A 13,557-nucleotide genomic window follows, 5' to 3' on the forward strand; every position below is an offset into this window, starting at 1 on the left:
ATCAAGCAATATGTCAACATATATTTTAACAAAATAGACAGGCAACAGCGCACATAATTGAACAGCCAATAACTTAGCAAAACTTTTCTATGTTCCCCAGTTAAGGCTAAGCTCAAACTCAATCTAAACTGCTCAAATCGCACGTGAACAAATAAAAGAAAAAATATTCAGTAAAGTCTGAATATTTTCAGAGGAAGGAAAAACTCACCCATCATTGGTAAATAAAATCCACAGGTTGTTGTGCTCAGTGCTAGCTGTTAGCCACTCATAGCGCTCATAGTTACAGTCTTTAAAATGCCTTACAAAGTTCTTACTGGTTTGTTTTAGTGAATCCAGGTTTGGTGTGGGTTTTCTATTTTTAGTCATTTCTTTTTTTATCCGTAAAAGAGCGTCTTGAAAGAGATTTTAATAAGTCAGCAACTAGGTCAACCGGAGTTGAAGCAAATGCGGCCGCCATTTTGTAAATTATGACAACATTCTGAGCGCTACAGTCATTGTCTGTTAATTCTGATTGGCTGATAATTCTGTCTGTAGGAGCCATTTATCTTTTCCTGTGTTTATCGCCACCAGGGACAGTATTTTATTTTGAGTTCAAAAATACAGGATTTTAGCCGCTACGCTGTCAGTCTTGCCAACTATGGCTGTTAAATGGCATTTTTGACCAAGGGTAACAGGATTTGTACAGCAGAGGAGGAGCTGCTTGTCAGATGCGTTTAAGGCACTTTTTAGAGTAGAAAATTAAAAGTGAAACCCCAATAATACCAATAAGCAACTCGTTTGTAAAGTAAAAATTAAACTATAGATCAAATTAAATATGATTAAAGCATTTTATACCTTTTCAATTTTCAAGGGCTGGCAGAGAAGGCAATGCTGGCCCTGACAGTCCTCCACTGCATAATACATAAAATATCTTAACTATTAGTTTTAGTACATTGGTATAAAATGGGGGAAAGATTGGAAGACGGGGCAATGGAACAGGCACAAAATAGTAGAGGGAATTGATGCAGAGTCATCAGTGGATGATCTAAATAAAGCTGGAAATAAAATAAATCAACACACATGGTTTTATTTGAGTGAAGTCTGTAACATTATCCTTTATTTCATTACCTATTGATCACTGCTCAGATAAGAATACATGATCAACAAAAGTATCCTGAGATGAAAGTCACTTAAAGCAAATAGAGTTCAAGCTTATAAAGGCAGTGTGATTTAAGGTGTGAGTAATTCACTTTGACCCAAATCTGACAGAAGGAGGTCACAGAGAAAAGTTCACTATGACTGAGTCTTCAGCCAGTTCCTCAGGTGTTCCACCTGGGCAGAGACGCTGCTCTTCGATGTTCCACCAGAAGTGCTGTACTGCTCCACGCTGCTCCTGTAGTCCCACACCGAAGACACATCACTTCCAAACAACGGGCTAAAGTTCACGCACATGCATCCACATGGCATACACAGACAGAGAAAAGGAAGCTTGAATTCAAAATATATGTAGAACTTCTATTATATAGTTAAACCCACAATGATTTATTCCTCTAGCTATTAATTTGATGTTTCCTCTGATTAAAAACATTTATGCATCCATACAAAAGTGTCAACTACCTGACAGCAGTGAGGTCCGCCTCAGTCAGTTGATTCAGGGAGACATTTTTAGATTCAGCTGTAAATACAGCTTTTCCAGAGAGACCATGGGCTTCTCTGAATGGCACCTGGAATGAGAACAGTGTCAAAACATAAAGATGAACAATTTATAAAACTAATTCACTGCAAAAACACAAAGTATTAGCAAGAAATTTTGGACTAGTTTGTAGTTAACATGTCTTAAATCAAGTAATTTAGTCTAGAAATTAGACTAAAACTTGTAAGATTTTGTGTTTTTTGCAATGTTTTACTGTTACTTTATAATACACAATATTGTTGGAACATCTCACCCCTTTTCTCACGAGGTAGTAGGCCAGATCTGTGGCCAACATGTCGGGACTGAGAGCAGCTTCCATTACACTCTGGTTGATCTGAAACACAAGAGAAGCAAATTAACATTTCACTATTTAAAGAAAAATAATAAATCTAACTTTCACAACTATTGTTTAAAATATTCTTTGTAATGTTAAGATAAAATCCAGAAGGATTAACAATGTTTTTTAAAAGGTGTCTTTATCCTGAAATTAATTTTCGACAAGATATTTAACTGGATTTTCATTTTTAACGGTGTCTATTTCAAGCATCATAACTTTTTGTTTAAAACTTTAATGCTAAAAAAGAACCTGGAGATTATGCTTATATTTCAGAATTAGCATTTATTCCCCATAAGAGCTGACAGATCCTCCACAATATGCATATCTTGCAGGAACTTTAAACAAAAATAGATGTAAATAACATATTGTACAGTTACTGATAGATTCTGTTAATCTTTGGGGTCTCAACTCTACTCTCTGGATTATCTTGGTTTTTCTTTTTATGTTTTCACCTTTAGAGTGGACATGACTCCAGTTGTCACCTGCAGCACAGCATGGACAGTATCATAGCAGTCAAACATGGCTTCTTTGTCCTCCTGAAAAAATACAGAAACCACAACATAACAGGCAGTTACATTTGAATCTTCAAGTGAAGTTATAATATTAGAAAATCTGTAATTTTAAACCTGCAGATCCTTGTTATATGTGCTGGGCAGACCCTTCAGAGTCATCATGAATCCTGCACACTAATACAAAACAAAAACAGGTTGCAGAAGAACATTATGAAATCAGACAGGACACCAGGTGTTTGCATGTGCCGAAGAAAATTATTTCTGAAAGCGAAAAAGCTTTTATACCTCTAATTATTTGTAGCAACAGTTCAAAGTGAGTGTAGTAGCTTTGGTGAAATGAATGAGCCAAGTAAGCATTAAAATTATGCTTCTTATTTAGAGTTTGTGCTGTTCTCTCTACAAATGATCATAAACCAGTCCTACAATAAAACAAATATAAAGTAGATTTTTAACTAATCTTTTGTCTTACTCTGCCAAAGACACGACCTGCTTTACTCCTGATCAGCTCCAGACTGTCGGCATTCTTCTTCTGGGGCATCAAACTGCTGCCTGTGCTACAAATCACACAAATAAATGTAAGATGAAGAAGAAGAGTGCTGCAGAAGAGGGGCAACATTTTAAAGCAGTTTTTAAAGAAAATAAGCATTAGAGGACAAGAAATACAATTTATAAGCAACTATAGTTCTTAACACTGACTCTAGGAGTAACAGGCAGATGTAAGATAAATATTTTACAAAATATAATTTAATTTCACAGATGCATCCTATATGCAAAACAAACTTTTTAATATGTTTTGAAGACAGGGATAGATTATATTTAAGAAAATTTTAGCATCTTCACGTTGATACTTTGTAGAAAGTATACATATCAAAAGGTTATCTGATTGTTGTGACCTCAATCATGTCACAACAGTTTATTTGAGCAATTTTTAAAACAACTTTAAACTGAACTAAAAAAAATTTTTACAGTGTTTTACATAAAAGTCAATAGTTCTTCACAAGGAGTGTCACATCGACACAAATAACCATCCCTCTTCTGGGTAAAAATTCTTAGAACTTAAATTTATTGTACTTTAGGAAAACATTTCAAAAAGTATTTTGTAATTTTATTAACCTAACTATTATAATTGAGCTGCATATTTTACACAGTGTATGCTGAATATAGCACTGGATTCAAAATGTTGAGGCCAATTTTGTAAAAGACAGGTTGTATAAAACCTTTCAACTCAATCAACTAAGGCATCCTTAGTGGATTAAAATAAATTTTGCTCCTTAGGTACATGTACAACAACAACAAAAAAAGCTATTGTTTATTTCTACTGCAGCAGTTCGTCTGTACATTTTGGCAATAAATAATAAGAAAAAATAACTCATACATACTTAAATTATAGTATTTTAGGTTTTATTTGGTTTTATTTTTGCCAATATGACAATGAACGAGGTAAGGAAAAATCCACAAGACTTTCATTTTTTGCTGGATTATGAAGCAGGCTCTTTTTTAAAAAAATCAAAAATGTTGTTTAGTCCTAATTTTTAGAATATGTCCAGATCAGAATCTGCAGGTCAAACCTCACCACCATTATTTGTATAAATGAAACTTTGTCTAGATTTAATTCACATTTGTGAAGACTTTTGACAAACTAAAGCAAAAAAAAAAACAAAAAAAAACAACAAAAACAAAACAAAGTTTACCTGTAGGCATCGGAGAGTGTGACGAAAGAGTACTCCTTAGTGCTATACAGCATGAGATCCTCGGCCATCTTACTAAGGTGGGTCAAACACAGTGAAGCCCAGAACAAGAACTCCGCTTTAAAAAGACAAGTACTTTAAAACACAAATATGAGGAGGCCTCACTTAAAATAATAGCTTATGTTCAAAAGCTGAAATATACAGTTAACATACCAACAAAGTCTCTCTGTCCTGTGGCATCCATACTGTTTAGGCTGATGCTATCAAATCCCAACTCTACACCCAGAGAAGGAGAAATGTTCAGCATATTTTTTTATTAGGATTAGTAACACAACTCTCAAACTAATCTGACCTGTTCGCAGTAGTTCTCTGTCGATGTCAAAAGGTGTGCCAGCGATGGCGCCGCTGAAAACAGAACAAATATTTCTTGTTGCTTCATCACATCTGTGAATGAAAATCACAGAACAGAGGTAAGTGTTTCCACTGCACCTGCCAAGAGGTAAAATATTTGTTCTTTTCTTGATCTCCAGAAGCCGCTCCACGTCTCTGCTTAAAGCTACAGCATAGCTGAGGGAAAGAAATGAGAAAAAAAACAAAAACACGGTGAATGTCCATTAACATTAAAAAAATTAAACATAAACTCAGTGGATTTCATCATTAAAGGGACACCTCAGAATCCAGTGGCTCCATCTGATTGGCTGAGCCCTCTGCATGTGGGTGTAACCAGGAAAAAGGACGTCAATTTCTCTGTAATTTACAAAAGGTTTAATGAAGTAAAATAAAACAAATTAACTTTATTTACATTCAAAATGGTCTTACACTGCTGCCCGCTCCACCATGGTGGAGATGAGCTGCAGGGAGTTAGCTGTTAGCTTAGCGACGGCGTCTCGTAGCCACAGCCTCATGTCCGTCACCACCTGTTGAAATAAAACACAACAAACCGTCTCATAACTTACATCCAGCCGAACTTTTACTACAGATTCAATGATGGAAAAAACAAACCTGATCATTTCTACTCCTACCGGTGTGCAACTTCCCTGCAGGAGCACCAATCAGTTCCTGGACAAACCAGCAACAAAGCAACACTGATTTTACTTCTTTTTTTTTTTACATAAGTTTTAAATTAATTATTATATCTTTAGTGTAAACAGTAGTTTGGACAAGTTTTAGGCAGCTAATCTATAATACCATCCTGAAAGAGACAAGCTCCATATCACCTTAAGCCTGCGTTCGTTGGCTGTGTGAATGTCTTCATCTTCAGGTTTAATCAAAAATGCACCTTTAGACCATTCTTCAGAAATCTGTGGAGCAAAATGAGGGTTCTATGACTAAATGTTTATTTTCTCATAGAAATTAGAATGAATCAAACTGATTCAAACAAAATATTAGTTAAACTGGATTCAGTATAACTGGTTATTGGACCCATTTGTCTTGTAAGTTACACTTTGTTATACTTTATACTTTAACAAAGTATAAAGTACATACTTTATACTTTGTTATACGTTATAATATACTTTATGACAGTATACTAATATACTGCATGTTATACTTTATAATATATTATATTTTATAATATACAAATGTGACCAAAAGCCAATTTGACTTTGTAAATTAAAATTGGGCTTCTGTCTTTTTAAGAAGCTCTTGCTCTTTCCAAAACTGGATGTAATCACAACATCAATCTTCTAGTCACCATTTAACAACGTTATTACCAGCATTTCACTGAGAAGTAGCACGTATATTGAGCTCAGCAGATGCACAATTCCACCAGATGTTCTCTAATTGCTACTGGCTAGTCTGAAGGAACTGAATTTGGTAGGGCTGCTCTGTGAGGCGGAAGCTCTGAAGCTTGGAAACTGCAGCTCTGAGGAGGAGCTTCAATCTCAAAGGTGGAGCCATGTCCACCCAGGCGTTTTGCACAGCTGAATGGTTGCTATAGAAACTAAAGTATTTCTCAGATATCCATGAAAGAATCAGAGCAGCATTCCAGGTATGTTTTTGATGCAGGAATAATATTAGAAAATGATGTAAAACTAAAAATATATAATGCCCCTTTAAACTATAATGACATTAAATAATTATAAAACGCATCTATAATTAGCTAAATTTTTCAAATTCTGCTAAGCAGGCCGGATAGTTGGTTTTTCCAGTGTTACTTGCACTGATGAAGCAAACACTAGTATGAGACCAAAGCCAGCTGACACCTGTCACATGATGACACTATTGTATGCAACTGGCTCAGCAGGAATCAGGAATCCTGCACCAGGGCACATTCTCAGCTGTCATCTATTAACCAGAGCCACCAGACAACTATGCACAGAACCAATCTTCTGCAAGTTTTAACATAGTAATCGTACTGTCCATATATTACTAAAGTAAAGGTAAAAAGTACAGCGATGTAAAAATACTCCTGAAATACTTTTTTAAAAGTTACTCAGGTAAATGTAATTGAGTAAATGTAACTTGTAACTATCCAACTCTGGTGTCTAATAATTGTTGGTTAAAACAAACTTGTTCTCCATTTAGTGAACAGAGTATCCAGAAATATTACTTAAGTAAAAGTAGCGATACTTAAGTAAATATATATAGTTACTACCTAACTCTGTCTATTATAAAATCCAGTTACGCACAGCCAGCAGACAGTTTATCCATACCTGGTCCATCCCCTGCAGAATTTGCTCCATCTCCTCCGTGCTGACCAGCTTGGCCTTTTCCAAAGCTTTGACATACGCCTTGCTCCCTCGGATATCAGCATCCCACATCCTCTGGTCATAGGTGATGGACGCATTGAATTTCTCCATGATTGGGTCGGTATCTCCCACGAAACGGCCTCCCCACAGCTTGCTTCCCTGTAGAACAAGCAAAAGAGCAGCAAATGAGGTGGAAAAAATATAGCTTTAGTCAGTTAACAGCTAGCTATGAGGTTCGCTTTCGGTGAAAACAACAGCGTGTTTTGATAAAGTCCAGCTGACTGTGAGAACAACATCGGAACAAGTGTTGGTTGTCTCTTCAGCTGAATCGTACCTCAGTGTTGGCCATATTTTAGTCCTCCCTGGAGATTTATAGAGTCGTAACTGGGAATAGTTGTTCGCTGTGGGACGGGTAGAAGCCAAGGGTCCGTACAAATAGGTGTCGCTTTAAGGAGCGTCAGCAGAGACGTCAATGCGTCTTCTGTTGCTAGGTAACAGCCCGGAAAAACAGGAAGAGAGCAGTGTTTCTTTCTTTGAATAAGGTGCTAGTGTTAATGGCTTTAGCAATGGGTCAATTTATAATAGTTTTGATATATTGTTAAATATTATATTTTTCTATTTAATTTCTGGGAAAATATCTGTAAATTAGCGTGTCAACATTTAAACAAAAAATGTATCTAAAAAAGATTAACAATGGCAAACACGTGTTTGTTTATTTATTTATTTATTTATTTATTTATTTATTTTATTTTTTTATCTGAAAAACATAGAATGATTTTTTTCCCCCATATAACATTTTTGAGAAAAAAAGAGTAAATGTTTTCAAATATATAGGATTTTTTGTTAGAAATAAATACAGTTAAAGAGTTTTTGAAAAAAATAATTAATTCCCATATTACAGAGGGAACAGGTAATTTCAGACAGCTAAAATATTTTGTTCATCCAACTCTGGCAAATAAAGAGCAAATGTTTCCAAATCTACATGATTTGTTGCCAATAATGACAGGAATAAACTCAGTTAAAGACTTTCTGGTTTCATATATATGGAAACATATATTAAAATGTCCTTGTTCAGAACATGGAAATTATACAATTTAAGCAAATTAACATTAAAATTGCAGCTTACAGTTTTATTGCTGAAAATAACTGACAGATTTCAGATTAGGTCAATGTACTCAGAAAAACGAAACACCAAATATGAAAAAGTATGCCAGGAGTGTAGGCTTCAACAGTAAATACATTCCTATGAAAGCAAAAAAGTACAAAACAGATATTACAGACAAAACAAATTCAGAGGTATACAACATTCATATGTGTTTACAGCTTTTTTGACTGTACTCTTGGAAATAGAGGATAAACGTAGTTCGATTTCCTTAACAAAAACTGTAAAAAAAAAAATAGAGAAAAAAAAGTGTGAAGTATTGAAAATGTCTGTGTGCAGCTCACTGCACCAGTTGGGGGCAGTAGTTCCCTCATTCTTGTTTAGAAGGGAAGAAAAATAGAACCAGAAGAAGAAGAAACGCGCGCGAAAACTGCCGTCATTTGAAGTGTTTCTTGTTTCGAGTCAATAATTTAAGGTAAGCTTGGCTCGTTTTTCACCGATCACATATTGTATAAAGCAGTGGTTTCAAAATCCATTAATCGACAGCCAGAGTCCAGCAACTTTTAGATGTGTCCCTTGTATTATCCACACTTCGATTAAATAAAACTGCGTCACCAGCATGCTGTCAAGCTCTACTACAGAGCTCTGCTAATGAGCTAGTATTGGAGCCAAGTCTGCTGAAGCAGAAATAAATCTAAGGTTGCAGGACCCTGTCCCTTGATGGCTGGAGTTTGAGTTCGTTACAAGTTTATTTTAAAGCAAAAAGCCTAAATATTAGATTCTTAAAACGAGGTAACGGGATGTTATTTTCCTCAGCTTTTAAATTAGCTTATGTGGAATGAAATAATTATTCACACTGTTATTACTTTTATTAACCAGGTTATTCATTCAATTAGTATACTTTTATTATATGTGTCTTACTTATTAAAGTTAAGGTGCCTTTCTGTTTGGAGCTGTATCTTCCTCATACAGGAAGACGCTGACAGGAAACGCCAACCTTTTGTAAATCAGTTTGAGGTTTCAAAGCTTGTTCCATTTTGAATGTATTTCTGCCCAACAACTAGTACAGACACCTGGCTGCTGACAAAGATAGAAGAGTATTTGCACCTGCTCTGTCTAAACAATTGAACTCTCGGGGTGTGAAGTGAGTAAAGCTGTTATCGGAAACCACACTTTACTTTGTGCATAAGATTTGTCATGATGTTCCGCTTGACCTTTGTTCTAAGAGGTGTTGTTTTATTTGATATGTAGGTATGGGTTTCGTGCCACCTAGGCGTCTAAAGATCTGTATAAAACTGATGTTCTGTATGATGTATTGAGAGAGTTTGTCTGATAGCGTCTGGCTGCACACATCATCTCGCCTGCGCAGGTTTTTCTTTAATAAAGCTGTGTTTTTGTTCTGCTTTTAAGTCGTGGTCATAGTGCATTTTTCCGGGGGTCTACACTAACTTTTGTTATGCAGTTTTGAGGTGTGTTTTTCACATTTTCTAATAATGAAAGTACGTATAGTTATCAGTGCTCTATATTGATTTTTTTATTGGAATAAAAATATACTTTCTTTTGTCACTTAACAGGGGAAATACACACTACAGCCTCACCAAGATCCAGCAGCATTCTCATTCCTGACAAGGGTAAATGTTTAATCCATGCTTTCTTCATATTGTGACCAGATCCTTGTACTGAACAGTAGTTTATTTTAAAGATAGCAACAGCTTTGAGTAAAAGTATTTAGAGTCCTGACTTAATTTATCCTGTTTATAATTACTGAGGACAGCGAACAACTGGAGAAATTGCACACAAAAAATCTGATGTCTTTTTGGTCAGATTATCCTTAACTTTAAGACATTGGAAACTAAATCTGTTTAGTCACATTCTTTAATGTACTTGTGATGTAATTTTGAACACTGCAATCAATGACAAATAAACCTGAAGAACTAACTTTATTATTGTTTTCTATTTTCCAGAGAAAAAAAAAACCATGGCCAACCAGAATGATGGAACTCCTCTGCCGCGTACTGTATGCAGTGCTTTAAAGATTTGATGCAATTTATTTTCTAATATAGCATTTAAAAGATAAGTTAACAATAACAGTGCAGTTTTGCGCAGATGATTTGAATGTGGAAAGCAGTTTGACATTCGGGTACTAAAGTTTATATATAATTTTTCTTCTGATAGGACTCAGAGGTGCATCCGACTCATTCATTTTTGTGGAGATGCAATGAGAAAAATTTCAACAACATGACCTGCAATAAAGCTGGGACTGTAGAGACGTCACTGAAGAAGAGCCCCAAATTTGCAAAAATGGCAGAGAAGAACAAAGAGAAAGAACTTGTTATTATAAGGGATGGAAAAGCCATCAGTCCACACGTGCCTTGCACATTCATTAAAAAAGGAGACCATTTGACTGTGAAATATGTTAAAGCTGTAGAGCGGCCAAAGAAACCGGTTGGTGCCTATGTTTCTCTCTGCAGGAACAAACTGCCTTCTAACTTTGTAATGTTCCATGTGTTGACAAAGGGAGGTAAAAATATAGTTAGAATCATGAAAAACTCAGCTCTGCGAGCATTCCAAGAAATTTCTGTTTATGCTTACAAAGGAGAGCGAGTGAAGGTGGCTCTGAAACGAGATGGACGTCTTCACAGCTCCATATTTAAGAAGAACTTTGTGCTTTCTAATAAAAGCACTTCAGTAATAACGGAGCTCTCTAACCCTGTTGATGAGCTCAATGATGAAACATTCCAGATTATTTTGCTAGACAAGTCAGATCCACCACTGAGTTTGCCTGGTAGCCTTGATGAAGCATATCTGATGTCAAATGAAGACCAGGGTCAGTCTGAGGCAGAGAATAACATCACAGTAAAACAGAAACTGGAGCCCAAAGAGGAAATGACACCAAGAAATTTAATGCTAGAAATACCCAATTCAAAAAGGACACAGAACCAGTTATGTTTCCAGTTTGAGGAATTTTTGAAAGGCATAAAAACTCAGGTTCCTATGCTGTCTCATTTCCAGAATCTGTTCCGTGTGGACTTTGGTCAGAGTACTCAGATGTGCAATGAGGTGAGAACCATGAAAAGGCTGATGTGTTACAGTGATTCAGTCTGTCAGGTGAGAATAAATGGCCATCCAGCCGGAAGTGGGTTCCTCCTGTTTAGTAACTACGTCTTCACTAATGGCCATGTTGTTCAAGATATTTATGATGAAAACAGGTGCCAATTAAACGAGAGAGTCTCTGTACACTTCTCTTATGAAAGTGTGGATCAGGCTGAAGGAGCACTGGATGTGTTGGAGCTTGTTTGCTTTGAGATGAACCCTGATGTGGCCTGTGGTGACTGGGCTTTGTTAAAGCTCAGTGATCACCAGGGGCTCCCTCCTGGTCTGTTAGAGCATATTGGCTTTCCTCCCAAAGATGGTGGAATTTGCATCATTGGACATCCAGAGGGAGGAGTGAAGAAAACAGATCCATGTCTGATTGTTCCCTCTCAAAATCGCCTTCATATTGTTGAAAGACACTACAGGGAGAATCAGGGCCCAGTTCAGTTCGTTAGTCGCTCTTTTTTTGAAGGTGTAGCAACATCTGTTCACCGAAAATATTTTCTTACATACGAATCCTGCTTTTACTATGCCTCCTCTGGTTCTCCTGTTTTTGATAAGCACTGCAATGTTGTGGCGATGCATTCAGGGGGGTACATCTACCGTTCTGCCAACGGTGAAACCAAAAGTGTGATAGAGTTTGCTCATCCTTTGCTAGGCATTATAGAGCGCCTCGTTATCCAGATGGTAGTGAGAGAGAAGATTCCTGTGTTAAAGGAATACTTGGCTTTCAGGTACGCTCGTCACGAAATCGTTATGGAAGGCGTAAAGAATCTGGTTGAAAAAGAAAATCTCATAGAGTTTAAAAATACAGTCAACAATTTGCTTACTGTTAGTAATTTGAATGACGTGGCTTTAAACAAATTTTTGAAGTTCTTCAGTCAAAAACACGAGCATGTCCCGATGGAGATTTCCTAAATATGCCTTTGATAAAGTGCTGACAAAAATTCCTTACGGTTTTATTTAGGGATCCTTTTTTTCTCATGTTTTTATTTTATTATTAAACAACTTAAAATCATGTACACATGCTTTTTGTAGATAACACATCTAGATTCAGTTTTTTGAAGGTAAATGTGAAAATGAACCAAATATTATAGTCACTCATTTAATTTAAAATGAACTATAATACAATGTGAGAATGAAATAAAACTGTATGTTTCACTGTATGTTCTTTCATTTTAAAGCACTTTCAATACTGTGTCTCATTTGGGGACTTACTGGGTAATAAAATAACATTGAATGAAATTCTCATCTTTCAAAATTTGATAAATTTCCTTGTATATACTAATATATTTTTATATGTATATCCAGATATCCAAGAATATGTTGATGTGATTCTTGGATATCTGTGAAATACTTTTAAGGTAAAAGAATATCCTTATAATGGTTCATTTTAAATTTCAAAAAAGCGTTTTTTCCTGTCCTTTCTGGAGAAAATGCTTCTGATGGCCTAGTTGTATTTTACTTCTTTTGACATTTCCAAAGTTGTGCAGTAATATGATTGTATTTCTTTGGCTGCTGACATTTTATATACTTGCATTCGTAGTTCACTACAATTTAGAATGAGCAATAATTTATCACTGTTTGGATCTTTGGCTTTTTTTCTTTTCTTAGACTTTATTTTTGGAAGGAGTCTGATTATATATCTTCATGTCTCATTATTTAGTATAAAACAATTTATTTTATATATTATTTTTTCTTTTAAAAATATTGACATAAAGCTTTATGGGACATTTCATAAAGATAAATGTGTGCTGTGAAATTATGTCTTTGTATGTTTAGCAGAAATCGCAAACTTTATATTTAGATAATTTTTCTGTTTAAAGACACATTTAAGGTGCTATGGTTTGTAAAACTATTCACATGCCTTGAAAATTTCACACCTTGTCATCTTAAAATTAAAAACTTTCTGCTACTTTTTTGCAATTTTATGTGACTGAGCAACAGTAAGAAACTGGAGAAAAATAAATTGTTTTCAAATGAAATATATATATATATATATATATATATATATATATATATATATATATATATATATATATATATATATATATATATAAAACTTTAAAAGTGTGCCCTGGATTTGAATTCAGACACCCTTAGTCAATACTTTTTGGAACTTATCTACCAATTTTATCTAGAGACTAAAATTTTTGTTTTTATCAATGTTTTAATAATCGTTTTAACTAGTACTGAATAGTAAGTAATTCATTTTAAATCTATCTTTATGGCAGGATTGAATATAGTTACTGAACCGTACTGAATATTTTCAGTAGACAGCTGAAATTAACTTGAGCTGGAGGCTTTTTCTTTTTTACCAAAGGTAATTTGTTACATTAAATATAATAAATTTAATATATTAAGTTTATACATTTAATACACGTGTGAAGGTATTAATTTCGGTCCATTTAGGAGTAAAAATTACCGACAGAAGGGGGCAGCACAAACCAAACACGTAGCTTT

General features: G+C 35.1%; 2 protein-coding genes across 5 annotated transcripts; one reads left to right on the forward strand and one right to left on the reverse strand.

Annotated features, from left to right (window-relative positions):
* Positions 1 to 1,068: 1,068 nt before the first annotated feature.
* On the reverse strand, positions 1,069 to 7,410 carry asl (argininosuccinate lyase). Its single transcript, XM_044140134.1, has 16 exons — positions 7,234 to 7,410; positions 6,864 to 7,058; positions 5,427 to 5,510; positions 5,212 to 5,268; positions 5,029 to 5,126; positions 4,879 to 4,956; positions 4,699 to 4,776; positions 4,562 to 4,614; positions 4,423 to 4,485; positions 4,213 to 4,327; positions 2,991 to 3,075; positions 2,636 to 2,695; positions 2,462 to 2,545; positions 1,926 to 2,006; positions 1,597 to 1,703; positions 1,069 to 1,414 (listed from the first exon to the last, which is right to left on the reverse strand). The coding sequence occupies exons 1-16, from the start codon at positions 7,246 to 7,248 to the stop codon at positions 1,273 to 1,275; spliced, it is 1,395 nt and encodes a 464-aa protein (XP_043996069.1). The 5' UTR covers positions 7,249 to 7,410; the 3' UTR covers positions 1,069 to 1,272.
* A 969-nt stretch (positions 7,411 to 8,379) lies between these two features.
* LOC122844554 (serine protease FAM111A-like) lies at positions 8,380 to 13,015 on the forward strand. 4 transcript variants are annotated; one of them, XM_044140136.1, is made up of 5 exons: positions 8,646 to 9,145; positions 9,253 to 9,470; positions 9,576 to 9,632; positions 9,966 to 10,018; positions 10,177 to 13,015. In XM_044140136.1, exons 4-5 carry the CDS (start codon positions 9,980 to 9,982, stop codon positions 12,010 to 12,012), a joined length of 1,875 nt encoding a protein of 624 aa, XP_043996071.1. In that variant the 5' UTR covers positions 8,646 to 9,145; positions 9,253 to 9,470; positions 9,576 to 9,632; positions 9,966 to 9,979; the 3' UTR covers positions 12,013 to 13,015. The 4 variants fall into 4 exon arrangements, with proteins under 4 accessions (XP_043996070.1, XP_043996073.1, XP_043996071.1 ...); XM_044140135.1 differs by lacking the exons at positions 8,646 to 9,145; positions 9,253 to 9,470 and adding an exon at positions 8,380 to 8,476; XM_044140138.1 differs by lacking the exons at positions 8,646 to 9,145; positions 9,253 to 9,470 and adding an exon at positions 8,380 to 8,476 and having other exon boundaries at positions 9,966 to 10,013.
* The last annotated feature ends 542 nt before the right edge of the window (positions 13,016 to 13,557 follow it).

This window comes from Gambusia affinis, linkage group LG15 (assembly GCF_019740435.1).
Source record: "Gambusia affinis linkage group LG15, SWU_Gaff_1.0, whole genome shotgun sequence".
NCBI lineage: Eukaryota > Metazoa > Chordata > Actinopteri > Cyprinodontiformes > Poeciliidae > Gambusia > Gambusia affinis.

Bases quoted from the DNA above. Each gene is read 5' to 3' on its own strand.
- asl (XM_044140134.1), bottom strand. The intron at 5,511-6,863 runs GTATGGATAAAC...TTTGCTCCACAG, and splicing joins TTCTGCAGGGGATGGACCAG to ATTTCTGAAGAATGGTCTAA. The intron at 4,957-5,028 runs GTAAGACCATTT...TGTAAATTACAG, and splicing joins ATGGTGGAGCGGGCAGCAGT to AGAAATTGACGTCCTTTTTC.
- LOC122844554 (XM_044140135.1), top strand. From the start codon at position 9,980: ATGGCCAACCAGAATGATGGAACTCCTCTGCCGCGTACT. The intron at 10,019-10,176 runs GTATGCAGTGCT...TTCTTCTGATAG, and splicing joins GAACTCCTCTGCCGCGTACT to GACTCAGAGGTGCATCCGAC.